This window comes from Prinia subflava, chromosome 6, assembly GCF_021018805.1.
Source record: "Prinia subflava isolate CZ2003 ecotype Zambia chromosome 6, Cam_Psub_1.2, whole genome shotgun sequence".
In the NCBI taxonomy this organism is placed as follows: domain Eukaryota; kingdom Metazoa; phylum Chordata; class Aves; order Passeriformes; family Cisticolidae; genus Prinia; species Prinia subflava.
In genome coordinates, this window is record NC_086252.1 from 38,999,570 (window position 1) to 39,022,166 (window position 22,597).

The 22,597-nt window shown below is 38.7% G+C and overlaps 1 protein-coding gene across 15 annotated transcripts in view; it reads right to left on the minus strand.

The window, feature by feature from the left end:
* The window catches only part of BAZ2B (bromodomain adjacent to zinc finger domain 2B), a 117,465-nt gene that overhangs the window by 14,341 nt on the left and 80,527 nt on the right, over nucleotides 1-22,597 (minus strand). For 8 of the 15 annotated variants that reach the window (XM_063401119.1, XM_063401129.1, XM_063401118.1 and 5 more), the window contains 13 exons: nucleotides 20,516-20,723; nucleotides 19,486-19,578; nucleotides 19,309-19,370; nucleotides 14,911-14,976; nucleotides 14,119-14,184; nucleotides 13,448-13,492; nucleotides 13,167-13,199; nucleotides 11,919-11,984; nucleotides 9,338-9,478; nucleotides 8,328-8,582; nucleotides 7,366-7,580; nucleotides 5,922-5,996; nucleotides 624-867 (listed from right to left, as the gene is read on the minus strand). In XM_063401119.1, coding sequence (XP_063257189.1) covers nucleotides 624-867; nucleotides 5,922-5,996; nucleotides 7,366-7,580; nucleotides 8,328-8,582; nucleotides 9,338-9,478; nucleotides 11,919-11,984; nucleotides 13,167-13,199; nucleotides 13,448-13,492; nucleotides 14,119-14,184; nucleotides 14,911-14,976; nucleotides 19,309-19,370; nucleotides 19,486-19,578; nucleotides 20,516-20,723 — 1,569 coding nt within the window. The remainder of the gene's footprint in view (nucleotides 1-623; nucleotides 868-5,921; nucleotides 5,997-7,365; nucleotides 7,581-8,327; nucleotides 8,583-9,337; nucleotides 9,479-11,918; nucleotides 11,985-13,166; nucleotides 13,200-13,447; nucleotides 13,493-14,118; nucleotides 14,185-14,910; nucleotides 14,977-19,308; nucleotides 19,371-19,485; nucleotides 19,579-20,515; nucleotides 20,724-22,597) is intronic. The other 7 variants (XM_063401121.1, XM_063401132.1, XM_063401120.1 and 4 more) reach the window with 2 other exon arrangements.

A 22,597-nucleotide genomic window follows, 5' to 3' on the forward strand; every position in this document is an offset into this window, starting at 1 on the left:
CTATGTCTTATCATTATTACAGGGAAAAGATATAACAGAAAATGAGAGGAAGAAAACTAAGGAGAAAAAAAAAGTTCAAATTGTGTGCTTGTGCAATATATTTCACTAGCAACAACATAATTGAAAAGAGGATACACCTTGAAACTTTTCAAACCACTCCAGCTGTGGACAAAGGAGAAAGCTCATGTTTGCTGAAAACTGGAAGTAACTCAGTTTGTGCATGAACACAAGACTATAGAATTTGATCTCAGTTTCTGTGAAGCTTTTTAGATAGTCAAAATAAGTGTTTCTCATGAGCGAAATAATGGCATCTCTTAAAACTCCATCAGTAAGTCTTTGGTCAGTCCATATTTGCATTTTATTTCAATATCTACATGAAATTGTGGAGCTACTTCAAATTAGAACTCCACTACAAAAGTTGTAGCATCGATCCTGCTGATTTTTGAAGCAGAATTTAAAAAATAATAAAAACTAATAAAAACTTTAAAACATCGGAGGTAAATTATTCTTCCCCCTTTTTATGGGAACATTTTGGGGAAACAGTGCCATATTACAGAAAACAGAAGGAAAGCAAGTTTTAGCTTATTCGCAAATTAAGTTCCACTATACTGAAAATTTCCCACCTCATCCTCACAAACTTCTGCCTTCTTTCCTTTTTTATCATCTTTGTCCTCTTCATCCTCATCATCCTCGTCTGCCTGCTCCTCGCTGTCGTCATCGTCGTCGTCGTCGTCGTCGCTGTCCCCTCCCTTCCGCCGGCGCTTGCGGCCGGGTGCGGGGGTCTCCAAGGAATGGGGTTCCTCACCTCCATCCCCGCTCCCCGCAGCATCTCTTTTACCAGTTTTCTTGGCATGAATGATTCTAAGCCTTGGGACACATGAGAAAGGGTGAAATGATGGATTATGTCTGTAGCATAAACTCTCTTTCCACGAGATTGAAAGAAAATCATACATTTCAGACTTAAATTAGAGCTTCTGATTTATCATGACACTGTATTTTCTCAATATTTATTGTCACTAGGCAACAAGAAAAACTGACTTATAAAACCCTTACAACTTGTGGTTCCGTTCTGAATAGGCTTTGTTTCTCACAGGTCAATTTTATTGTGCAACTGTTCAGAAGAAATGAAACACAGAAGGGATTTTGAGAAGTCAGGAAAGACGATACAGAAGAAAGAACCATTTCAACTTCTTTATCTTTTATTTAAAGCATTTAAGAACATGATGACAAAATACCTGTGTCTGAGCCAGGGAGGAGAAGGCAAAAATCCTCACTTGGAAGTATGAAATTATATCCATTGCATGGCAATAGCAGGGTTGGTTAATTTTTTTTTTTTTCTTCAGATTTTTATGAACTTTAAATATTATTAGACTTTAGTCCTTTAGCTGAACTTTTTATTCTAAGATAAACTTTTTTTCTGGGGTATTTTAGTTACCTCAACTACTAAAGATTACTCAAACTGTCATTTTTCCTTTTATGAAAGAAAAGGGAAACTTACATACCAGTTATTATGGTTGTAGTAGACCTCCTTCTTCTATAAAACCCCTATAAGACAAGATTCCACACAGCAAAAATTACAGTTCCACCTATCAGGGAGCTTGCAGGCAAACATGCTGAACCACAGGAGGTGTAAATAGCCAGGCTGAACCAGTCACTTATCACGCAGACCAAAAACGCAACTGACTTAGAAGAGATTTATAAACGTGTAGAAAAGACAAAGATTTTGTAAGAGATGACTGAAGAAGGTAGGATGGGAAAAGCAGAACGGTAACGACAAACACAATTACCAGGACGTAATTTCTCCTTGTCGTACTCCTCTCTCTTCCCATCCGACAGAACAATATTCCATACAGCAAGTGGCTAAAAGTGCGAGTGCTGTCCAAGTACTAGCTCCAGGGAATGGTGACAAATGGATCAGCCTGCTAAAACGCTGATAGCCAGAGCCAGCACTCAACAGCACAGACAGAAATGAAGGTGCCACTGTCCAACTGGGAGCAGCACATTTTCTAGAAAAAGATTGTTAGTCAAGAAATCATCAAGGGGACTTGAAAACTGCTGGGCTTTGGTTTTTCAGTGTGGTTTTGTTGTTGCTGTTGTTTGGGGTTTTGTTTTTATGCACTGGTTAATCCACTGGAGAATTTATGAAGTTTTACACATTTAGGTTTTCCAGATCAAGAGGATGTTTACCTCTTTTAGTGATTTAAAATCTTTGAAAAAAAAGTCTCAGGCATTTCAGTGAATTTGGAAGCAAGTAACATTTTCAGGTATGGTGCAAAAACCCTCAGTCTCACTGAGCATCAATACCATTCAGGCTATTGATTAAAATTTTTAGAAAACGAATTTCCTTTTTATGAGGATAACTTCAAGCCTCCTCGCACGGACTGGAAATTCCTGCCAATACAGAGGAATTAACTACCAAAAATCACTAGTCAATGACTGGATTCACTGCTGCAGCACTGGATGATTTCAGAGACAATTTACATACACTAAGATAATCTTGAAGACGATTCAGTAATGAAGCTGGCAAGTGATTATTCAATGACCTGCCAACACCTCTTTCATACACCTAAAGGGAATCAGAAGAAACAAAAAAGGCTACTTTTGCTGAAAGCAGAACTGAAGACATAATGTTGTCAAGCACTAAAGGAAGCTTGCCCAATACTGCAAATTATCAAGTATGCAAATGAGCCAAAGACGCTCTCCCCTTTGGTAGCACCACAAGCAAAGAAGGCAGCAATCCCTACTCAAAGTAGCACAGAGGCAGAAACCAATTAACTTTAAAAATGTTCAGTTATTTCAAGAAGCAGCATGATTTTTCTGTTGCTGCCTACACATATGGCTCACTGAGAGAAGAACAACCTTACTTAAGAAACTGTTCTGTCTTTCTCACTTTCAGGTATGGACCAAACCTGCATCTGCAACTGCTGAGAGAAATATAAAGTCTCTTGGCCTATAAAAAGAGTGGGTGGCTCATTAGAGAACCAGATGATTGACTTAAGCCTGCTCTAATCTCATCTCTAACACTTACTAGATCACAGAAGGAAAATTCACCTTCTGTCTTAGTTTTCATGCCTTCCCCATAGTTTCTGCACTTATTAGGCAGAACCAAGGCAAAGAAATTCTGAACATGTACTTAATACACTTTAAACATACTTCATCTTTTGTCTCAAAAAACGAAAGTTTGGCAAATCAGCATCAGCATCTCCTACCCAAACCAAGGGTGTAATTTCTCCCCTTAGTGACGCTGCTTTTCATACAGCATGATCATTTCGAGTTGAAACGGTTTCATTCAACAGAAATTAACTTACACAGAGCATATCATAACACTGGCATGTTAAAAGAACATTGTTGCAGTGAAAAACTTATTTCAAGTCCTGTAAAAAAATTAATTATTACCTAATTCTTTTGGAGGCTGTTATTTCATTTTTATTCTGTTTTATGTTGATCTGGCTACAAAAGAGATGCCAAAGAGAAGACATGTAATGGAAAAGGTGAGATGCTGAGACTTTGATTATCTAGTTAAAAAAACTCACAGAATCATCTCAGGTGAGAGTCTGACCACAGCTGTCACACAGAAAGCACAAAGAAAGATGACTTGATCATATGAGATAGGTGCCTTTACAAAAAAAGAGATTAGTTGCAAGATTCACACTGAAATGTGAGAGAAGGAATTAGATGCAGCTTGTCATTGACCATCTAAGCAGAAACAGGCCAGGCAGTTCAGAACTCAATTTCCAATCATCTGTATTACACTTATTCAGATCCTTGAGGGAGGGAGGAGAAAAAGAAGAGCAGGGAAAAGGGTGAGAGAAAAAGCATCCCTTAAAACAAAACAGAGTGATTCCATTTTCCCACCTGGGACTTTACTGTTTCTTATTTGCATCTGTCAAGCACAGGCTTTTGTATTTATTATTTTCCTTCCCTCCCAGCTGAGAAGCATATGTAGTTTAAAAGCGAGAACATAAGCACAAAAAAAAATCCTTCATCGAACACGTGATGCAGACAGAATCTTTTCTCATCCTCCTTGGACATACTCGCAGCCAGCCTGGACACAGTGGTCTGAAGAGTAACGACAGCAAACACTGGCCAACCAAGCTGGGAAGAAATAAATCCACTCCGCAGCCTGCGTTCCTCATCCGCTACACACTTCCCACAGAACTGAGGGCACAAAGGTCTGCAGGCACGTGAGAAGAGGTGACAGCTGCTGATCACAGCAAACACTCAACTAACCAGGGATTCCCATGCAAAACTGTTTGGGACTGGGATGCTTAAAAATTAGACCAGGATGTGAATGGATGGGGAAGATAACATGTAAGAATGAAGTCTGGAGGCAGAAAAAAACAGCAAAAAGAAGACTGATGTGTACAGATTTCTTTTCAGAGAAGTCCCAGAACAGCTGTAAGGGTTTATGGAAAACACAACTGACATAATAAAGAAAACATTGTTTACAACTGATTGAAGAAGGCTCTTCTAGAACCTTCTTGGAATTCATCAGAAGAAGTGGAAAATTCAAAAATTTTGAATCAAAGATTGAGAGAGATTAACCAAGCCCAGTGAATTCAAAGAAGCAGAAGAGCAACATTTATGAGCTCTGTTGCAATAGCTGCACTCAAAAATAGGGAGAGCACTACTGGAACCTGAAATCCACACATGAGGTGAAAACTAAGAAATGGAGAAATTATTGCGGCGAGGAGGAGGAGCTTGGGACTTCAGGGTATGATGTTCACTACTTGACAGGGAAGAAATGAGAGATTATAAGGAAAAGGGAAGATCCTACATCTAGAAGTACTTACAGTTTGATGGAGGGAGAGAAAGACTAAGCAGACCCTAGGAAGACAAGGACAGGAAAGGGTCCCATTTCGCTAATAGGAAGTTGGCTACATCAGAACTTCAAAAACACTTCTTAGAACTATATCCCATAGAGGGAATACAGATGAAGATAGGAAAAAAGTATCTGGGTTATCCTAAAAGTTAAAATACATTAACTCTGTGCAGACTGGGATTTGCAGTATTAGTAGAAAATTTCTTTTTATTGGTCTAATTTTTTCCTCTACTTCCCTCTTGTCCTTCTTCTTTACTTCTTTCCTTCTTCCTTCTGAGATACATTAAAGGGAAAAAATGGAGACATAAGATTAGAAATGAAAGTACCTAAACAGCAAGGACTAAGAAAGGATTTACTGTTCCTAGCAAGAGATAAAGATGACAAAGAAAAAGAAAAGCAGAGTCTGGCTATGCATTTTTACCCCCTGTGATTCATGAACTTTATGCCGTCCAGCTTCCTGATAGTTGGAGCCAGTATGGTTTGCTGTATGGAATTTTGTCTTGTAGGATGGGAGAACAGTGAATATGAAACTGACAACCCTTAAGAAGTTCCAATTTTACCTTAAACAGAAATATAAAAATGTAAAAAATACCTCAAAGCTTGCATTCTACATATGATCCCTAGCTATAGGGAACAACGTGACATTGACAGATGAGAAACACTAAGATAACATAAATTAACGAAATTCAATTGGCAATTGTTGTATGAAAATCACGTTGTCTTAAAATCCCTTTCAGAATGAACACTGGGAGTTATGGTAGGTCCAAATAAACTTTGATTATGTCAACAGCAATTTTATGGCTCCTTTAATATTCCAATTTAAAAGTTTTTAGTTTCCTCCAAAGAATACAAAATTAGACTTGATTTTGTTCCAAATCTAACCCTCTGAATCTCATGCATCTTCAACAGACTGTAAAAGACTGGTGTTGCAACAGTCTAGAACCACATGTCTTAATTAAGCAGTTTAATTACTAATTTCTTGGTAAACTTGTAATTTCATCAGCTGATTTTGTGCTTAGAACCCATTCCCTATATAGCAATGTATGTGAACAAAAGCAAAAAAGCAAAATATTGTAATATTTAAGGAAATGAAACTTACTTCCGAAGTTTGCCTTCAACCATCCATTTATCTCTCCTTAAGTTTGACATATAATCAATGTTTTTATCAATTTCACTGTCAAAGATGAAAATAATCCATTAACTGTGAACTTACATATCTTTTTTTTGACATTTATATATAGACACTTTTCCCTCAAATAACTGCCTTGGAGAAATCATTAAAATTCAAAATCAATAATTTTAAAGCTAGGAAATCACAATACTAGGAATGTCAATGTAGCACACTGCTGAGAGTCTTTATCCCCAGTATCACCTCAGCTTGCTTTACACAAGAAGCATGGCATTCAACACTTCTCTTCATAGTTCTAGTCCAGTGTCAAGCCTCCAAATGTCTTTGCCACAAAGCATGGTGCCCTGTGCTGAAAAAACAGTTACCACTGGTACACCTGAGGTATTCTGCCTAGGATCCCTGGGATCTATAATCCAACATTCACTTTTCACTGCAGAAACTGAAGAAACAAAAAACGGCTTCAGTGCAGTTACTGTCTGCATGCCCACTTCCGAGACACCCCAGCCTCAGCAATTCAGCAGACCATAGTTGTTTCTATAACCAAAACACAGAAACTCAAGTTCTGAGTTATCAATTCTACAAGTAGGACCTAACAGTCATCTGCAACAAGAGGAAGCTTCTTTCTGTGGTGAGTTTTACTGATACACATGAACTTCCTTGCACAGCTGATGCACCATTTGCACTGCCCACTTCTGCTGTTTTTCAGCTTTGGAAAACCTGAAGCATCTCTTCCATTCCTGCCTTACACAAGCCTGATTAACCTTTGCAGCACAGTGTACCAAACCCAGGAAATACACCAGGAAACAAAGCAGCACTCAATTAGGTGATGAAAGACTTTACCACAGAAAGTTAGTCTGTGAAAGAACAGGCATCCCAGAAACTGGCATTTCCCAACTTTTTATAGCACATTGGTGGGGTTTGACAAGTTGCTGAACACTTATGAAACACTATACACTACTGCCCACAAATGCAACACACATCTTCTTGAATTACTATGGTGATACATCAAGCTTGCCACCTCACCTTATGACCCTACTTAAACGTCTTCAAAAACAAAAGGAAAAAAGGGAAAACAGTGTACTGCAGAAGCCTTGAAAAACTCTTCTATATTATTCCCTAGAATACCTAGTAGATTTCTTTGCAATCAATCACATTTTTATTCCAAAAATTGCTAGAGAAATTTTGGTTCAAGCTTTGAAAACAGAATTACAGACCAAACATGGAAAAGTTCTATTCTTCCTTGATATCAAGATTACATAAAGGTAAGAAGCAGTAACTCAACCAATTTCAGCTTTCACTGTAAGCAGAACACAAGCAGTCCTCCTGTAACAGAATACAGTGAATACACAGTATTTCTGAACTACAACAATTTTATAATTTTATTTTTACACACCTGTTTGGGAAAAAATCTTACCTTACTACACTTTTGCTGCATGCTAACTCATTGACCAGAAAAGCAAGTACTGATGCTTTCTGTGCTGGAGAATGTGCCTGAAAAGCTTTTGTCTTCAAGCTCTCTGTCAGCTCTGTTTGCCCACAATGAGCCTCCATGAAAATCTGCAGAATCTCAGACACATTATCTCGATTGATACCAACATTCAGCAAGTGTTCCCCAAGAATAGTTTTAGCCTAAAAAGAACAAAGACATTTCAAACAATCATGTTTAAAAACCACTGTTTTCCTCTGTAGGCTATATTATTGGTTTATAGAAGATGGTATGGATTTGTTTTTGTATTTTTACATAATGACTTCAAACATGATTATTCTTTGAAACTATTCAAATGTGAATCTTAAATACAGTAACAAATTAGAATGTCTTCACCTCTAAGTTTTTAAAAACAATAATTCAATGGATTACATGTAAAAAGGCATGGTCCAGCTGAAATTTGATGAATACTGCTTTGTACAATGATGCTATGAAGAGCTCTACAGTGGAAGAAAGCTGTACTGGCTTGAAAAAGAAGGCTAGTAAAAAAGAGTCATTAATGAATTGGGGTTTTGATGAAGTAACCAAGACAGCAGACCTTAGGGAAGAACTAACAAGATTCAGTGAGAATATAACATGAGGATAAGAATGCAAAGGAATGGATGGAGAGGAGTTAAAAGACACTGCCACAGATGTGACAGTGCCCTACCAAAGGTGCAAATAAAAATGGGATGTGTGTTTGTGTGTAGAGAAAATGCACAGAAATATATCACATCTAGAAAATCAGAAGGCTGAGGGGACACAAAGTTTTGGAGTAACATTAGAACCGTGACACTGAAGATAAGAATTAGGAAAAAGAATGGAAATCCATATGAGAGAGGTGTCAGAGACACATTATGAAGAATACATTCATATATAGAGGCTGTTTACTATGGATTTTTTCTTTTTACCTTGTATCCTGTACCAAGTCCAGGATCGCACACAGCTGCAGAGACAAGTTTCACAAGCAAGTCCTGTACTTCTCCCATGCTGTCCCCTATGTTGAGCAAACCCTCTTGAAGAACACTCAGGGAGGGAACATCTACGGTCACATCAAAGCCAAGAACTTTACCAAAGTTACGCAGGAACTGCACTACCATGAGACAATCCGAAAATGTGCTTCCATCAAGAACGAGGCCTGGGATGCGAGGCAGCTCTGGGAAAGGCTGCGAAGTAAAGAAAAAAGATTCACTGGTGAAAGATTCACTGGTGTATTTCAAAAGGAAATTTTTTTGATAACCACTGGGAAAATTGATTGACACTTCCTTCTGACCTACAGCATGACAATGCTGGAAGGTACAGGTGGCAGGGAACCTGCACCCCTTGTCCATTCACTGCTGAAACATGCTTAACTTTCCACAAATTACGGGAGGCAAGAGATTAAGAAATATTTTCCTTTTTGTCCCTTTTTGGCCAGGAGACACTGTAAGGATCTATTCTGAGCCAAATTACTGTAAAAGGTGGTGTAAAATTATTTAGGGGAAAAAGGGAAGGGACTTCTCTGGAACAGAGACTTTGAACCTGAGCTTTGTAAAGTCCTTACAGACAAGAACTAAGAACTTGAAAGACCGGGAGAGTCATTTCTTTGAGCAAGAGCTTGTAAGAGCTCATTCTCTAGATGACTATCAGGTGCCTGTGTACTGAGACATGATGACGTAAAAATAACTTGAGTAAAGGATTTTTCTGAAGCAATCATGCTTTTTGGGAGGCAGGCCTCTTTTAAACAAAAAGTTTTAATAACTAAACATACGGTAGTGTGTAGTGTTCTAGCATCTTGTATTTGTATGTATTTCAAATTGTTCTCTAATTACCTCAGTTAAAAATTGAATGCTCTGAGTGTGGCTGCAAGAAAAAAGTTATGACAGAATTATAAAGTACACAAACAAGAAGCAACAAATTAAGTCTGTGTTGCTGTGATTACCTTCTGGTCTGCTAAGCACATATCTTCATTAGGCTTCTTTAGCTCCTTTGCCATTTCTAATTCCAATCTTCGCTGTTCCAGTTTACGTTCTTTATTTAATCTTTTTTCATCACGTTTTTCTTGCTTTAGCCGTTCTTTCTCCTTAAGAGAATTGAAAGACAAATAACCCCACATGTTAAACTTACAAAGGAACAATCTAAGAATTTGAAAAGCACTATTTCTGTAACCTAAATAATCACCACATCAATTAAGGAATCTGCATTAAAGTCAAGTGGAGTGGAAAACTAGAACAAAATCACAAAGAATTTATAAAGCTATGTAAGACTCACTTTTTTCTTTCCTGTCCACGCAGACATAGGTTTCAAGTATGTTTGCACAGAAAAACTCTTTGAAGTACCATTTTCAAAAGATGATTGAGTGAAAATATGGCAAAGAATTGCCATGCATCTGATTTTAAAGGCTCTGCTTACACCCCACTATTGTTAATCTGCACCTGCTACAGCAGAGACCACTCATGAAACCTCTCCGAACAATACATAGTTTAAAAAGTCCCATAATACATAAACTAGATTGGAGTACCTTATAAAACACAACTGATCTTTTCAAACACAGGTAGCTTCTGCACTTGAATTACCATACACTTTGCATGCAGCCTGAAACTAAACAGTCTTTTATGTCTTATATGCACAACAAGAACACACAGATCATCAAGTGAGAAGCCAAACATCTCCAACACCCTCCACAGTGGAGTCACACCAGTACTACAGCAACTCTCTGTAACACACCAAGACTGACTCTGCACCTGGAGCTCCTGTGGCCTCTCCCATTCCCCGTGCCAGGGGTTCTGCTGCCACATGTTCAACACCAATCTCTGACTGTCCTGATGACACAACTCCCCACACACCTCTGTACAACCAACATCGAGTGTAAAATCTATGGAATCTGCCACGTATCAATACCTCCGGATCAGAGCACAGAACCATGTATAAACACACACCTAGGTGTGTGTGCCACCACTCAAGAACCTGATACAATACCAAGCTGAAGATGCTGTATGTGCTTTCCACCTGTGGACACAGAAAGGCTAAAGAACCAAGCCAAGATACATCCCATTGCTCAGAAGCAGTCCCTACTCTTCTGTTAGTTTAAGAGGTCACTCTAGTCTTTTCCATTTACTACCACCATATTTTACAACAATGAGAGTATGGGCAATACTAAGACAGGGCTCAGCTGCATTTGTAGGTCAGTATTAACCACTGACTTCTCTGTAGAGTTCTGGCAGGCCTCATGACTTTTTATTCTTCCTTTCGATTCTGGATGGAGTATTACCAGACCACTAGTGACAGCTGTGGATAACCACTGCGAGTGCACAGAGATCATGACTTCTACCACCACAGTGGTCAGTGGATTTGATGCAAGATCAAGTTTCACATTAGACACAAAGAACATGTTTGGACCAATAAATTTACACTGGCAGAGAAAAAAGAAGTGAGGTTCAGAACTACCCATCCGCCCACCTGCTGGCTGCTCTCCAGCTGTGTAAGCATTCTCTGTACTGCCAGCACAGGCCCTCTTTATCTGCACTGAGTTCATAAGAAGCATCTTGTATGGAAAAACCACAATACACTGAAGCAGCACACAAAATCCCTAGCTTGATTTTAAAATGCAAAAATTCCCTGTGATTTGCTTTTTGAAAATGGTTTATTGCCTTTTATCTTAGCCTATGTCAATGTCTCAAGGCCAATTGGCATTGCCTACAACTTGTTTTTGCCAATTCAATACACTTTACGACAGAAGAAAACAAGACATATATATAAGGATATTTATGTGGCGACACAGTAATTTACAGTTTGACTAAAATCTAAAACTTCAGCTGCACTACGTTTCATAAATCTATTTAAAATTTACTTTTACTTGTTGAAATAAACACTGTTCTATTTCTCTTAGATTAAGAATATAATTAGAACACTGGATCAGACTAAATGACCATTTAGCCTGGTATCCTGATTTCCAACAGTGGAATGGGTACTTAGGGTATCATCTTCCTCTGTTTCCTTGCACTAAAGCATTATTCTGTATTTCTTGGGTTTGGTCAGTCACTTTTATGGGAATTTGTAAATACATCCTCGAGAAAAGTTTTAACAATTTCCTTAACAGCTACTTGCTATAATGATGATTATCTTATTTCAATATCTTCATTATCTGCACTTCATTTACGAAAGTCTGGGGATACAGACATAAAAAAAAGTTTCAGGATACAGAAATACATAAAAAGTAAAACAAAAAGTTAATTAGGAATTGTGAGGGGTTTGTACTTTACTTATGTTTTCTCTCAAAAACATCCAGAACTCTCAAAACTGGGCAATCTGTGCCAGTGTTCAACAGCCTCCCTCCAAGTAAAAAAGTTTTTTTTAAGTTTGAACAGAATTTCCCGTATTTCAATTTGTGCCTAATGCTTCTTGCCCTAATGCTACAATGTACACAAATTAAATTATACCTAACCCAAAAAGACACTGCTCTTCTACAGATGACCGTAGAATGAAACCATGAAAATTTCAAACTTGCAGAGATTAATACTCACTTCTGCTTTTTTACGTGCTTCCATGGCTTTCATAAGCATCATATGTTGTCTCCTCCGTTCTCGTTCCTATTAAAGCAGGTAATATTAGAAGAAAACTAAACCACATTTTCAAATCAGTAAAAAAGCCAAGTAACAAATTTAGCATTAATAGACAAGTCACAGTAAATACTAAATATAGGACAAGAATGGCCGAGTCTGTGCATGTTTTAGTTCAGGTTTAGAAAGCAAATACAAGAACAACCAAAAGCAAAAAGGTAAAGCAATGAACATGGAGACAGTGTAAAAAAGAAGCATACAGATTTACTTATGGTCAGTTGTGATGCTCCTTCATAAGCTGGCAGAACAAAAAGCATAATGGTTGGCTGGAACAGGTCAGTTACCTTACATCTGCTATGACAGAACTTGCAATTTACTTCTTCAATAGCCAATTCAGCAGGAATTTTAAACTGGTCTTTTTCAAAGGTTGCAAATATTAAAAGTTTTGTAACCAAGCACCAAATTAACATGAATAATTTCATCAGCTCTAGATCAGTTTTAATCACGCCAGTGGTGGTGCATATACATATGCAGCAACACCTGCATTAACTGATGCCTGTCCCTCAGTAAATTATGTCAGTAGCTTCAAATGCATTAAAAAGCAGTATTTTAGGGCACTAAGTACAGGGGATTTGCCTTAACAGCTCAAGAGCAAATCTTGGCCCCAGTAAAGGCTATAGGAATTTTATCATCTATTTTGGTGAGGTTAGGATTACATTCCAATATTTCATTGTATACTTATAACATTATGTATTTACCACCCACTGAAAGCTAATTTCCTCAGTATCTTACAAGGGGAAGACATCATCCTGATTTCTAAAACAGGTTAATTCAAATTGTATTTAAAATGTCTGGATTCATTCCCAGTGAATGGGACAAGGCTTGCAAAACTCATCCAAGTGACCCCCTATTAATTTCACATCAATCCCTGATTTTATATACTAGTCAAATTTTTACTGGGATATCAGTAACGTAGATCCCTGGTTAAAAAACACACTTAGTTATCGCCACATTCAATTTATACACATGTTCAAGACATGTCTTTTTTTCCTTAACAGACAAGACAAGCAGATGTATGCAATGCACTGTGCTGTAAAGCCATGCAGCAGTATGTAATATGACAGCAGCCAGTGCTACATTTTATGCATTGCTATGACAACCATATCACAACCAAATCACAATGCGGTGTTAGATGTACAAAAATAAACATACCCATACCATATCTAGTCTATGCCTCTCCAACTCCTGGTAGAAAGAGTTGGCACAACATTATGAAACAGAAATCACAAAGTCATAAAACCACTTTATAATCCCCCAAAAGACCCCAATACCGAAGCAAAGCAAAAAATCATAAGGCAAAAGAAAATCTGTGCAGGAATCAAACCCAGAAGTTTTAAAAGAGCACATTTTGAGGATTCCACCCCCCCATACAACTGAAAGTACTAGCTCACAATTGGCATTCTGTCTGCTTGGTCAACCAAACTTATACCAACCTGGTGCTTCAGAAGAACAGCCTGCTGCCTTCTCATCTCTTTCTCCTTCAACAGAAGAACAAAAGTGTATTTAAAACATCAATCAAAATTTACTTACCAAATTGCACAGTTCTGCCACACTCAAACAACACATCTGATTTGAATTCTAATTTACAGAGAAGTACACACAGCATACATGACAGTTAGTCTGGTGAGCTGGGAGTTCCATGCTAGAACACACCTAGAATGCTGGAGCAGCAATAGAAGTTCTTATACACACACACCCACACACACACTGTATTTTCCAGTATTTGTAAGAGAGTTCTGTAGTCCTGCATGCATTAAAGCCTAGAAAAGACTATACTTGCCGAGAAACAACACAGTTTTTCGATACAGTGTGCTTAAAAGAATATTGTGACTGTTACTGCTCGAACATTTTGTTATGCAAACCACGGTAGGCACATGAAGTACTTTCTCTGTGTATTTCTGTGTGTCACACATACACAAACTTCTCTGCATATGCTTCATGCCTTTGTATAACTACAAATACATGTTATTATTTGCTGTCTCTGTGTACAGCTTCATTATCAATGAATAGCCTCCCAAATTTATTGCTTTTATACATCAACAATCAATATTGCACATTATGTACAATTACACAGTTCTTGTTTCTGGAGCTCCTCCAAACTAACCTTTATTCGTTTTTCCGCTTCCAATAATTTGGCATTTGCTGCTTCTTCCTTCTTTTTCTTTTTCGCCTGTACAAGCAAAACAGGTCACACAACAGCACCATCACAACTTGAAAATAATCTGACTAGAAGCAAAGTTATGTATCTTTAAATGTGAAGAACATAATCATTTATTGCATACATTGCAAGAAATCTCTGATGCAGCTTTCATGATCAATCAATTCACATTTCATTTACCCTATAAAAATTAAACCAGAATTTCGAGTCACACTCAATATTGCTTCAACTGGCTATTTTAAGAAAGCAACTACACACAGAAACAATATAAATGGCAAAGAGATGACTATTAATTTTTATGTCAGTAGAGACTTGGACACTAGCAATGTATCTTTCCTAGTACACTAGCAAACCTGTAGAGTATACTCTAATACAGACATAATATTTTTAAACCCACTGCACTTCATACAGAGCAGAGCATTATATTGTTTTAATATCCTATTACTGCTAACTTGCTTTCTAACAAAGGAATTGCTCTGCTGTTAACTGAAGTACACACAAGACTATTCTGATAGAAAATCGTGAGCCCAAGTTTGAATACTTTTAAGATTACAGACCACAGTTAATGTTGATCTTTTAAGAAAAATAATTTAAGACACATTTTTGAAGTGGCCTTTGGAAATCAAGGTTGTTAGAGCTACTATATTTAATTACATTCCTAACTACAAGTTTGACTACTAAAATATAACATCCTTTAAAATGGCAACATAAAAATTACATTTGAGCCATTATTTTTACCTCTAAAATTTGCTGAGCTCGAAGTTCTTTCTCCATTCTAATTTGCTGAATTCGCTTAATTTTTTCCTACAAGGGTAAGAAAGTTATTTCTTTAAAAAAATATATAAACGAAATTTATTTCTACATTTGAAAAACTACAAAGGTTATACATACTTTTTTGTTAGTGAGTTTCACTCATTTTAGTGAACTGTTCCCATATGTCTAGAAATTTTACTAGTATTAGATGCCTGGCATAACCCTGAAGGAAGCTACACCTAGTTATGCATAGGTGTTCATGTTTAACTTGTCAAAGTTTTTATTATTTTTTTGAACACCTTCAAAAGGATCAGATTAATGACCAAGTAAGGAAGCTAGAGCATTCAAACTCCAGCTGACAATGATGGAGCTAGTTAGGAATGAACAGAAGGCTGAGCTATGCCATAAAATGATGTTTTGAAGTGATTTCCCTGGCCAAGAAACAGCGAGATCTGTCCAAGCACTGTTTGAGCCCCAGTTCTTGCAGCCTCTCTCAGGCCGTCATGGTCCCACGGGCAGCACTGAGTGCTGGGCTCAGCAAAACCCAAAGCCCGTGCTCTGTCAGCCAGGGACACTCACCACGTGCAAGCTGGCTAACATGCTCAGTGAGGTACACCTCAGCTTCTCCAGATGTTTAAAGCACTCAGGTAATTGATGCTAACCCTTATATGTAGTTTAGGGGATGGAATTGTATACATGCAGTAACAAAGGAAGCAATTGGAACAGGAACCATGAGTATGACAACACATTTCAGCATGTTTCATCGTGGTAAGAAGTGTCGCCATGAGTTTTGCTAGTTTTCTGAGCTTTCATATTAAAGTAGAAGTTTTCACTCCTCACGCTCTGTTCACGCAAACAAGAGATTGTTTTTTGTAAACACTGTCGTTGTTTTGCATTCTTCTTGATGAGAGGAGAGTGCTGATTGACAGTTCTCATGACCAATGTGGTTGAGAGGTGGGAATTCCACCCTCCAATCCACGGTCACCTTTCTACAAGTATATAATGGAACGAAATAAACAAATGAGGGCTTTTTGGCCCCAGCCCTGACATCTGCAAAGTTCCAAGTGTCTCCGTGTGGCCATTTCAGTGTAGCGACAGTGACAGAGAAGAAACTGATCGAGTTATGCACTCCACAGATGGATGCTGGGCAACCATACTATAATTGAATTGGTCTTTGTGAATTAGTTCCTAAAATCTGAACAGTCTTATTTACACTGATTGAGAAATGTAATCATTGCAAACACTGGAATTATTTCACCAGTGCTACCTGTGCTGCATAGGTTTGTCTGTTAAACTAGCTATTAAAAATTCACTAACACATTATTTGAGATTTTATTATCTCAAAAGAGTTGACTGAGCCACAGCGACTAGGACAGACCATTTTGAAGGAAAGTGCATACATCCAGCTGGACTTGCTGTGAAGTTTTAATAGCAAAACCCAGACCATGGAATAGCCCTGCAAGCTGGGGGAGGCCCAGACCAGAAGCTTGAAAACAAACTCAGTGACCACCTCTGGAACGGCAGACGCTTTCCCAACAGTGTCGGTAAAGCCCATCTGTACAGAATACTCTGTTTTCTTGTGAGCTGGCCTGAGACTCCTAGAACACAGAGCACTCTAAAATTTTGCTCTCTGGAGAACACACAGTGATGTATACACTTTACTGAAAAATAACTAAAACCAAAACCAAGCTCCTAAGAAAAGATAATCTAAAATATTTAACAGTAAAACAGCATCACAGATGAGAAAGACATACCAAGTTTTCTGACAAACAGAGCTCAAATACATGAAGTCTTATAAACTCCAGGCAAATCCTACCAGCTCCTTAAACTGTTGAGATGTCATAATACAACCTTATGAAGAAAATTAATTCAGGGGCCTTGTTCAAACACTACTGAACTTCTTCCACCATGTGAAGCTCACAGCATGGACCTTAAATGTTTATTATTCCCCATTATACTTTAAAACAAAACAGTGCAGAAGTTGAAAGTATGTGCTACATCCTCTCAACTCCATAAAGGTTAGAGCTGATAAAGAATAATTTTTTCAGCGGACATCACAATAAAGAACTAGATCAGAGAAGGAGTACTCAGCACATTGAAATCATAATTTTTATCAAGTTACACATCAAGAAGGAATATGATGATGGCAAACAAGGCCTGGGGTTGATGTATTTGACAATTTAAAAATTCTTGCTCCCTGGACCCTTGCAATGTAAGGACCACATGAAAATCACAAAGAAAAAGTGCTCCTTTTCTTTAACAAGTATGGGCCGCCTTGAGAAATGGACACATTGAAACTGCCACAATCTACAGAAGTGCAGACTGGCTGAGGTTGGGAGGGACATCTGGAAGTCGCCTTGTCCACACTCCCCTGCCCCAGAAGGATCAGCTAGAACTACATGGTCCACAAAGGACCATGTCCAGGCTGCTGCTGAAAATCTATGTGGGAGGCTCCACAGCCTCCCTGGGCCACCTAGTCCAGTTCTCAGTTGCCATCTGGGTGACAAAATGATTCCCAACGTTCAGAAGGAACCTCCTGTCACTGGGCACTTCTGAGAGAAGTCACCTCTTTGCAGCCTGCTGGCAGGTACTTAGCTGTATTAGCAAGATCCTTCTGAGCTTCCTCCGGGCTGAACAGTCCCAGCTCTCTCAGCCTTTTCTACTATAACTTATACATGGTAGAGTGACAACTTCTAGCTCTATGTCTACTACACTGAGCACTTCCTTAAAAAAAAAAAAAAGGAAACATTTTAACTGTTACCAACAAAAATTAATTGTTTTCTATTATGGGGATATTTAAGGTAGCGTGCAGTAACATAAATTTTGGTTTACTACTCAAAAGAAGAGAAGTATGTCAGGATTTAATATCTGGATTTCAAAGATGTGAAAGGGTTTCATATTTTTGTTGGGTTTTTTTAACACCTCAGGATGTCATAAAATCAGAGTATGCTGAGTTACTGGGGGGGGGACCCATCAGGATCATCGAGTCCAGCTCCTGGCCCTGCACAGACAGCCCAACAATCCCACCCTCTGCCCGGGAGCATTGTCCAAATGCTCCTGGAGCTCTGGCAGCCTTGGGCCTGTGATTGCTGCTCTGGGGAGCCTGCCCAGTGCCTGAGCACCCTCTGGGCTGGCCAGCCTTTATTCTGATACCTAGCCTAAACCTCCTGACTCGGCTCCAGTGGTTCCCTCCGGTCCTGTCACTGGTCACAGAGCACAGAGATCAGAGCTGCCCCTCCACTGCTCCTCCTGAGTATGCTGAAGACCGCAATGAGTCTCCCCTCATCTCTTCTTCTCCAGGCTGCACAAACCAAGTGCCCTCAGCTGCTCCTCTTAAGATTTCCCCTCCAGTCCCTTCCCCATCCTCATGGCCTTCTTGGGATAGCCTCTAATGGTTTAATGTCTGCGGTGTCCAAAACTATCGCCAGGACTCAAGGTGAGGCCACCCCAGTGCAGAGCACAGTGGGACAAACCCCTCATTGCCTGGCCAGTGATGCTGGGCCTGATGTCCCCCAGGGCAAGGATGTCCCTCCTGGGTGCCAGGGCACTGCTGACTGATGCCCAACGTGCCATCAACCAGATACCTTCCTGCAGGTGCTCTTCCGCCCCTCATTTCCCAATTTATAAACACAACCAAGGTTGCCATTATTATATTTGAAAAAACTCTTCTCCATTGTCCCCTACATTTCTGGCAGCTCCAACTTCAACTGAGCTTTGGCCGCATGAATTTTCTCTCTACAGTGGCAGGCAGCATCTCTGTCTTCTTCCCATGTCACTTGCAGCCAAACTAATCCCAGTACTTTTCCAAGTGTTGGGATGCTGAGATCAGATACAGACACTGAGGGGCTAGAGCATGTCCAAGAAGAAGGGCAACAGAGCTGGGGAAGGGGTTAGAGCACCAGCAACAGATGAGGGAGCTGGGAACGGGGCTCAGCTTGGAAAAAAAGGAGGCTCAGGAGGGACCTTCTTGCTTTCTTAAACTCCCTGACAGGCGGGTGCAGCCAAGTGAGGGTCAGGCTCTGCTCCCAGGGAACAAGGGACAGGACAAGAGGAAATGGCCTCAAATTGTACCAAGGTGGTTTAACTTTGATATTAGGTAACATTTCTTTGTGGAAAGGATTGTTTAGCTCTGGCACAGGCTTCCCAGGGCAGCTGTGGAGACACTGTTCCCGGAGGGATTTGAGAGATGTGTTGATGGGTTAGTGGTGGACTTAATGGAGTTTAGAATTTTAAGTAAGATACACAGTGTGCTCCTTAAAACTAGATTTAAAACACACACTTTCCAATCAGCATACTTAGTAATTTACTAAATATTTGAAATACACCTTACTGAAGGATTTAAAACATCATTTAAAGAGCTTATTTAGCAATTGATTAGTTTACCTGTTGCTTCATTATCTTTATCTGCTCCTTTTGCTTTCGCTTTTCTTCAGCTGCCATAATAGCTAACAAACCAAAACAAACAATATCAGCATAATATGGCAACAGATAGGTAACTTTTCATAAACACTTCTCAAAAAAATCCCTCAGCATGCACAAACTTGCACAAGTAATACTTACCTTGCTGTTTTTTTGCTTCTTTGGCAGCTCGCGCTTGTTCCTGCTTCTGAAGCTTTCTCAGTAGCTTTATTTGTGCTGCTTGCCTTGCTATTTCTGTTGCAAAAAGAAAATATTAAGTTCATAAAAACAGTTCTGTCCAACAATAAAAATACAATTCGTGTTCCAGACATTTGCACATTGTAAAGACAGAGCAAACACAGGATTTGTTTTGCACAAACTGGCACTCACAAAATTTTTCTATGAACTATCATTAATAGCACATCGTGTATCAGTACCTGCATCAAAAGTACAAATGAACATGGATACTTTCTACATAATACAGGTTTCAAAGGAAAAAAATCATTTATTAAAAGACAGAATCATGCCAATAATGCTGATTCATTTTAAAACTATTTTCTTCTTTCTTTTTAAAGCAGAAAACCTTTGTTTCAAAACTCTAAATCAATGTCTCATTCAGAAAGCATGGAATCAGTTTTCCTTAGAAGTGACCTCATGTAATTATGTAATCCTTTTCTAACAAGGAAGCAGGAGCACACTCAGCTGGGTAACATGCTTTTCCTGTGGCTACCTTAAGTCAGCCATTCTTATGCTAACTAGTAACCACCTGAACATTCTACTACCCTGTCATAGCACTTCTGAAATTTGAATTAACTGCTTATGGACACTGATAGAAGACAGCTGTAGGAAGGATTTTCTGGAGGTTGAATTCAGCTTGCTTTTCAGAGGACTGAGGTCCAGGACCTGCATGACAGAACTCCCCAAAATACCATCAGCTTCTTGTGCAGTAACTATAGAGTAAGCTTTTAGACATGTCTTTACACATGCCCTTCCTTTAAAAATTTAAAACCTATATACTCATAAACTGTTTACTGATCTTCAGAAAGCCTTCAATAAGAGCATGTAATAAATACCCAAAATAAAATCCTGCATATTAATATCCTAGTGAGACAAATCACTCTCCTTTAGGAAAAACATTAACTCTTTATGTACTGATACCCTCTCTTTGTGAAAATATGAGCACAGTTCCTACCTTGAGCCTGGAGCTTTCTCAAGAGCTTTGTGTCAGTGCTGTCCAGGAATTCAGCGCTTACGTTGGGCGGGCGGCCCTTGCGGCGCCTGGTCCTCGCCTCCTCCCTGCCGTGCGGCCGGGCTGCGCTCGGGGGGCGTCCTCTGCGCCCCTCCATCGCCCGGATACGGGGAACCACCTCCTCCTCCTTCAGAAGACACCACTGCACACCCTTTTAATTGACACATTTCACAGACAGCTATTACAAACACGGATTAAAATAACCCAAAATCTAAGATGAGTTGTAAATATTAAATATACAAGTGCTGTGATGTATTATTTGGGTAGGACAATTTCTTCATGATGCACACAAGCCATATACTGAGAACTTTTGTAAATTCTACCACTAAGAAAGATTTTGAAGACTATTCAAGCATATACAAAGTTTTTATCTAGTAGATACACCATTAACATGTTATTTTTAATTATTTCTTGTCAAATCAGATTGTTCAATCCTTTCTAAAAGACAAAACAGATTCTTCCTTATTATGTAAACTCAACAATAACTACTCTGCTTTCACATAATCCATTGCTCAACATGAATAAAAAAATTTGTCAAGCTATGAGGTGCTGTCTTCCAACAAAGTGTTTACAGAGATTCTGGCATATGTAACAAGCAAAGGCAGTAATGTATTTTCAAATATTGCTTTTCAGTGAGTGTAGAGCTCAACAACTGAGCTGAAAAAACAGATGCATTTTAATCTTCAAGTTTTTTTAGTACAACTGAGTTCTCCCCTCATTCACTGCAAAACAGTTTCTGCATCAACTTGAGTCAACAAAAAGCAACTGCTAAGCATCCACGCATCTACACTAAAGTTATGTGAACTACATTCTCTAACCAAACAAAGCACGCACTATAGTCTTTTGCGGCATCATGAATGTAGATTCTAAAATACTTTGTTAATAAAAATACCCAAGTTAATCCTCACGAAGGAATAGATTTACTTTAAGTGGTTACTAAAAAGTAGAGTTTATAGCATCTACTGAGCAGAAAAGGAGCATTGTCTAGGTGACCTTGTTTATTTGAACACCAGTATATCAAAATTTTAACACCTTCTACCATTTCCTCAAACTTTTGAGAAATGCAGGGAAAAAACAGCAAGCTAAGCATCCTTCAAGACGTCTTCATAACTTGCCTTAACAAGGTTTATAAAAAATTTTGAAAATGCCTGCTAAAGCAAGAAGGAAAGTTTGTAACTTAAAAAACTCCTTAAATACCAGCTCAGAAAAAATATATTTAGAATGCTTTAGTTTTCACATTTGTATGTACATAAACCCTAAAATCCAATTTACTGTACCAGAAAATAAATGCTTTTTGCTTATTCTGGTAATTCATCTTTTAATTATTTCTGCTCATTCTTCACAATTACAAAGGTTCTGCATAACTTCAGCAAAAGAAATGGCAGCTTGTTAATGAGACATTCAGATTCCAAAGAAGTTATCAGTATCTGCAAAGACACTTTTCCAAAGTCTGAATCATTCCCAGTTGAGGCCCATCCCGAGTACAAGTCACACTTGGTTTGCACACATTCCAACGGGCTCTGTTATTACTTACGTTCTGAAAATGCACTGTTCAGAACCAAGACCATATCATTAATGCATATCACACCATCATGCAGCACCCCTAAGGACTTATTAATCCAAAATATTTACCTCTACCACTTGACTAGAAGTTAATTCTCTTACTACCTTGAAAGTACTACTTAAGTGTAGCTTTTGTTTCTTGGACTAGCACTTTAATTGCAGTTTATCACAGATTTAGTTGATTGAGGTAGATTTAATACTTGTACTTGCTACCTACACCAACTTCCAAACTAGAAAACCTAACCTCATAAAATGTACATTCCAGGGAAGGCAAAACAGAAATCAGAGAAAAGGAGGAGAAGCAGCCATAGCTCAGAAAGTACCTTAGAACAGCAATGGAGGTTGCTCTTGCCCTGTATTTGTATTTCCTGCAGTTAATGATACTAATGATGATAAATACACATCACAGAAAAGTAAGAGGTCTACCAGATCATTAGTACCAGAGACCACGTTGGGTATGAC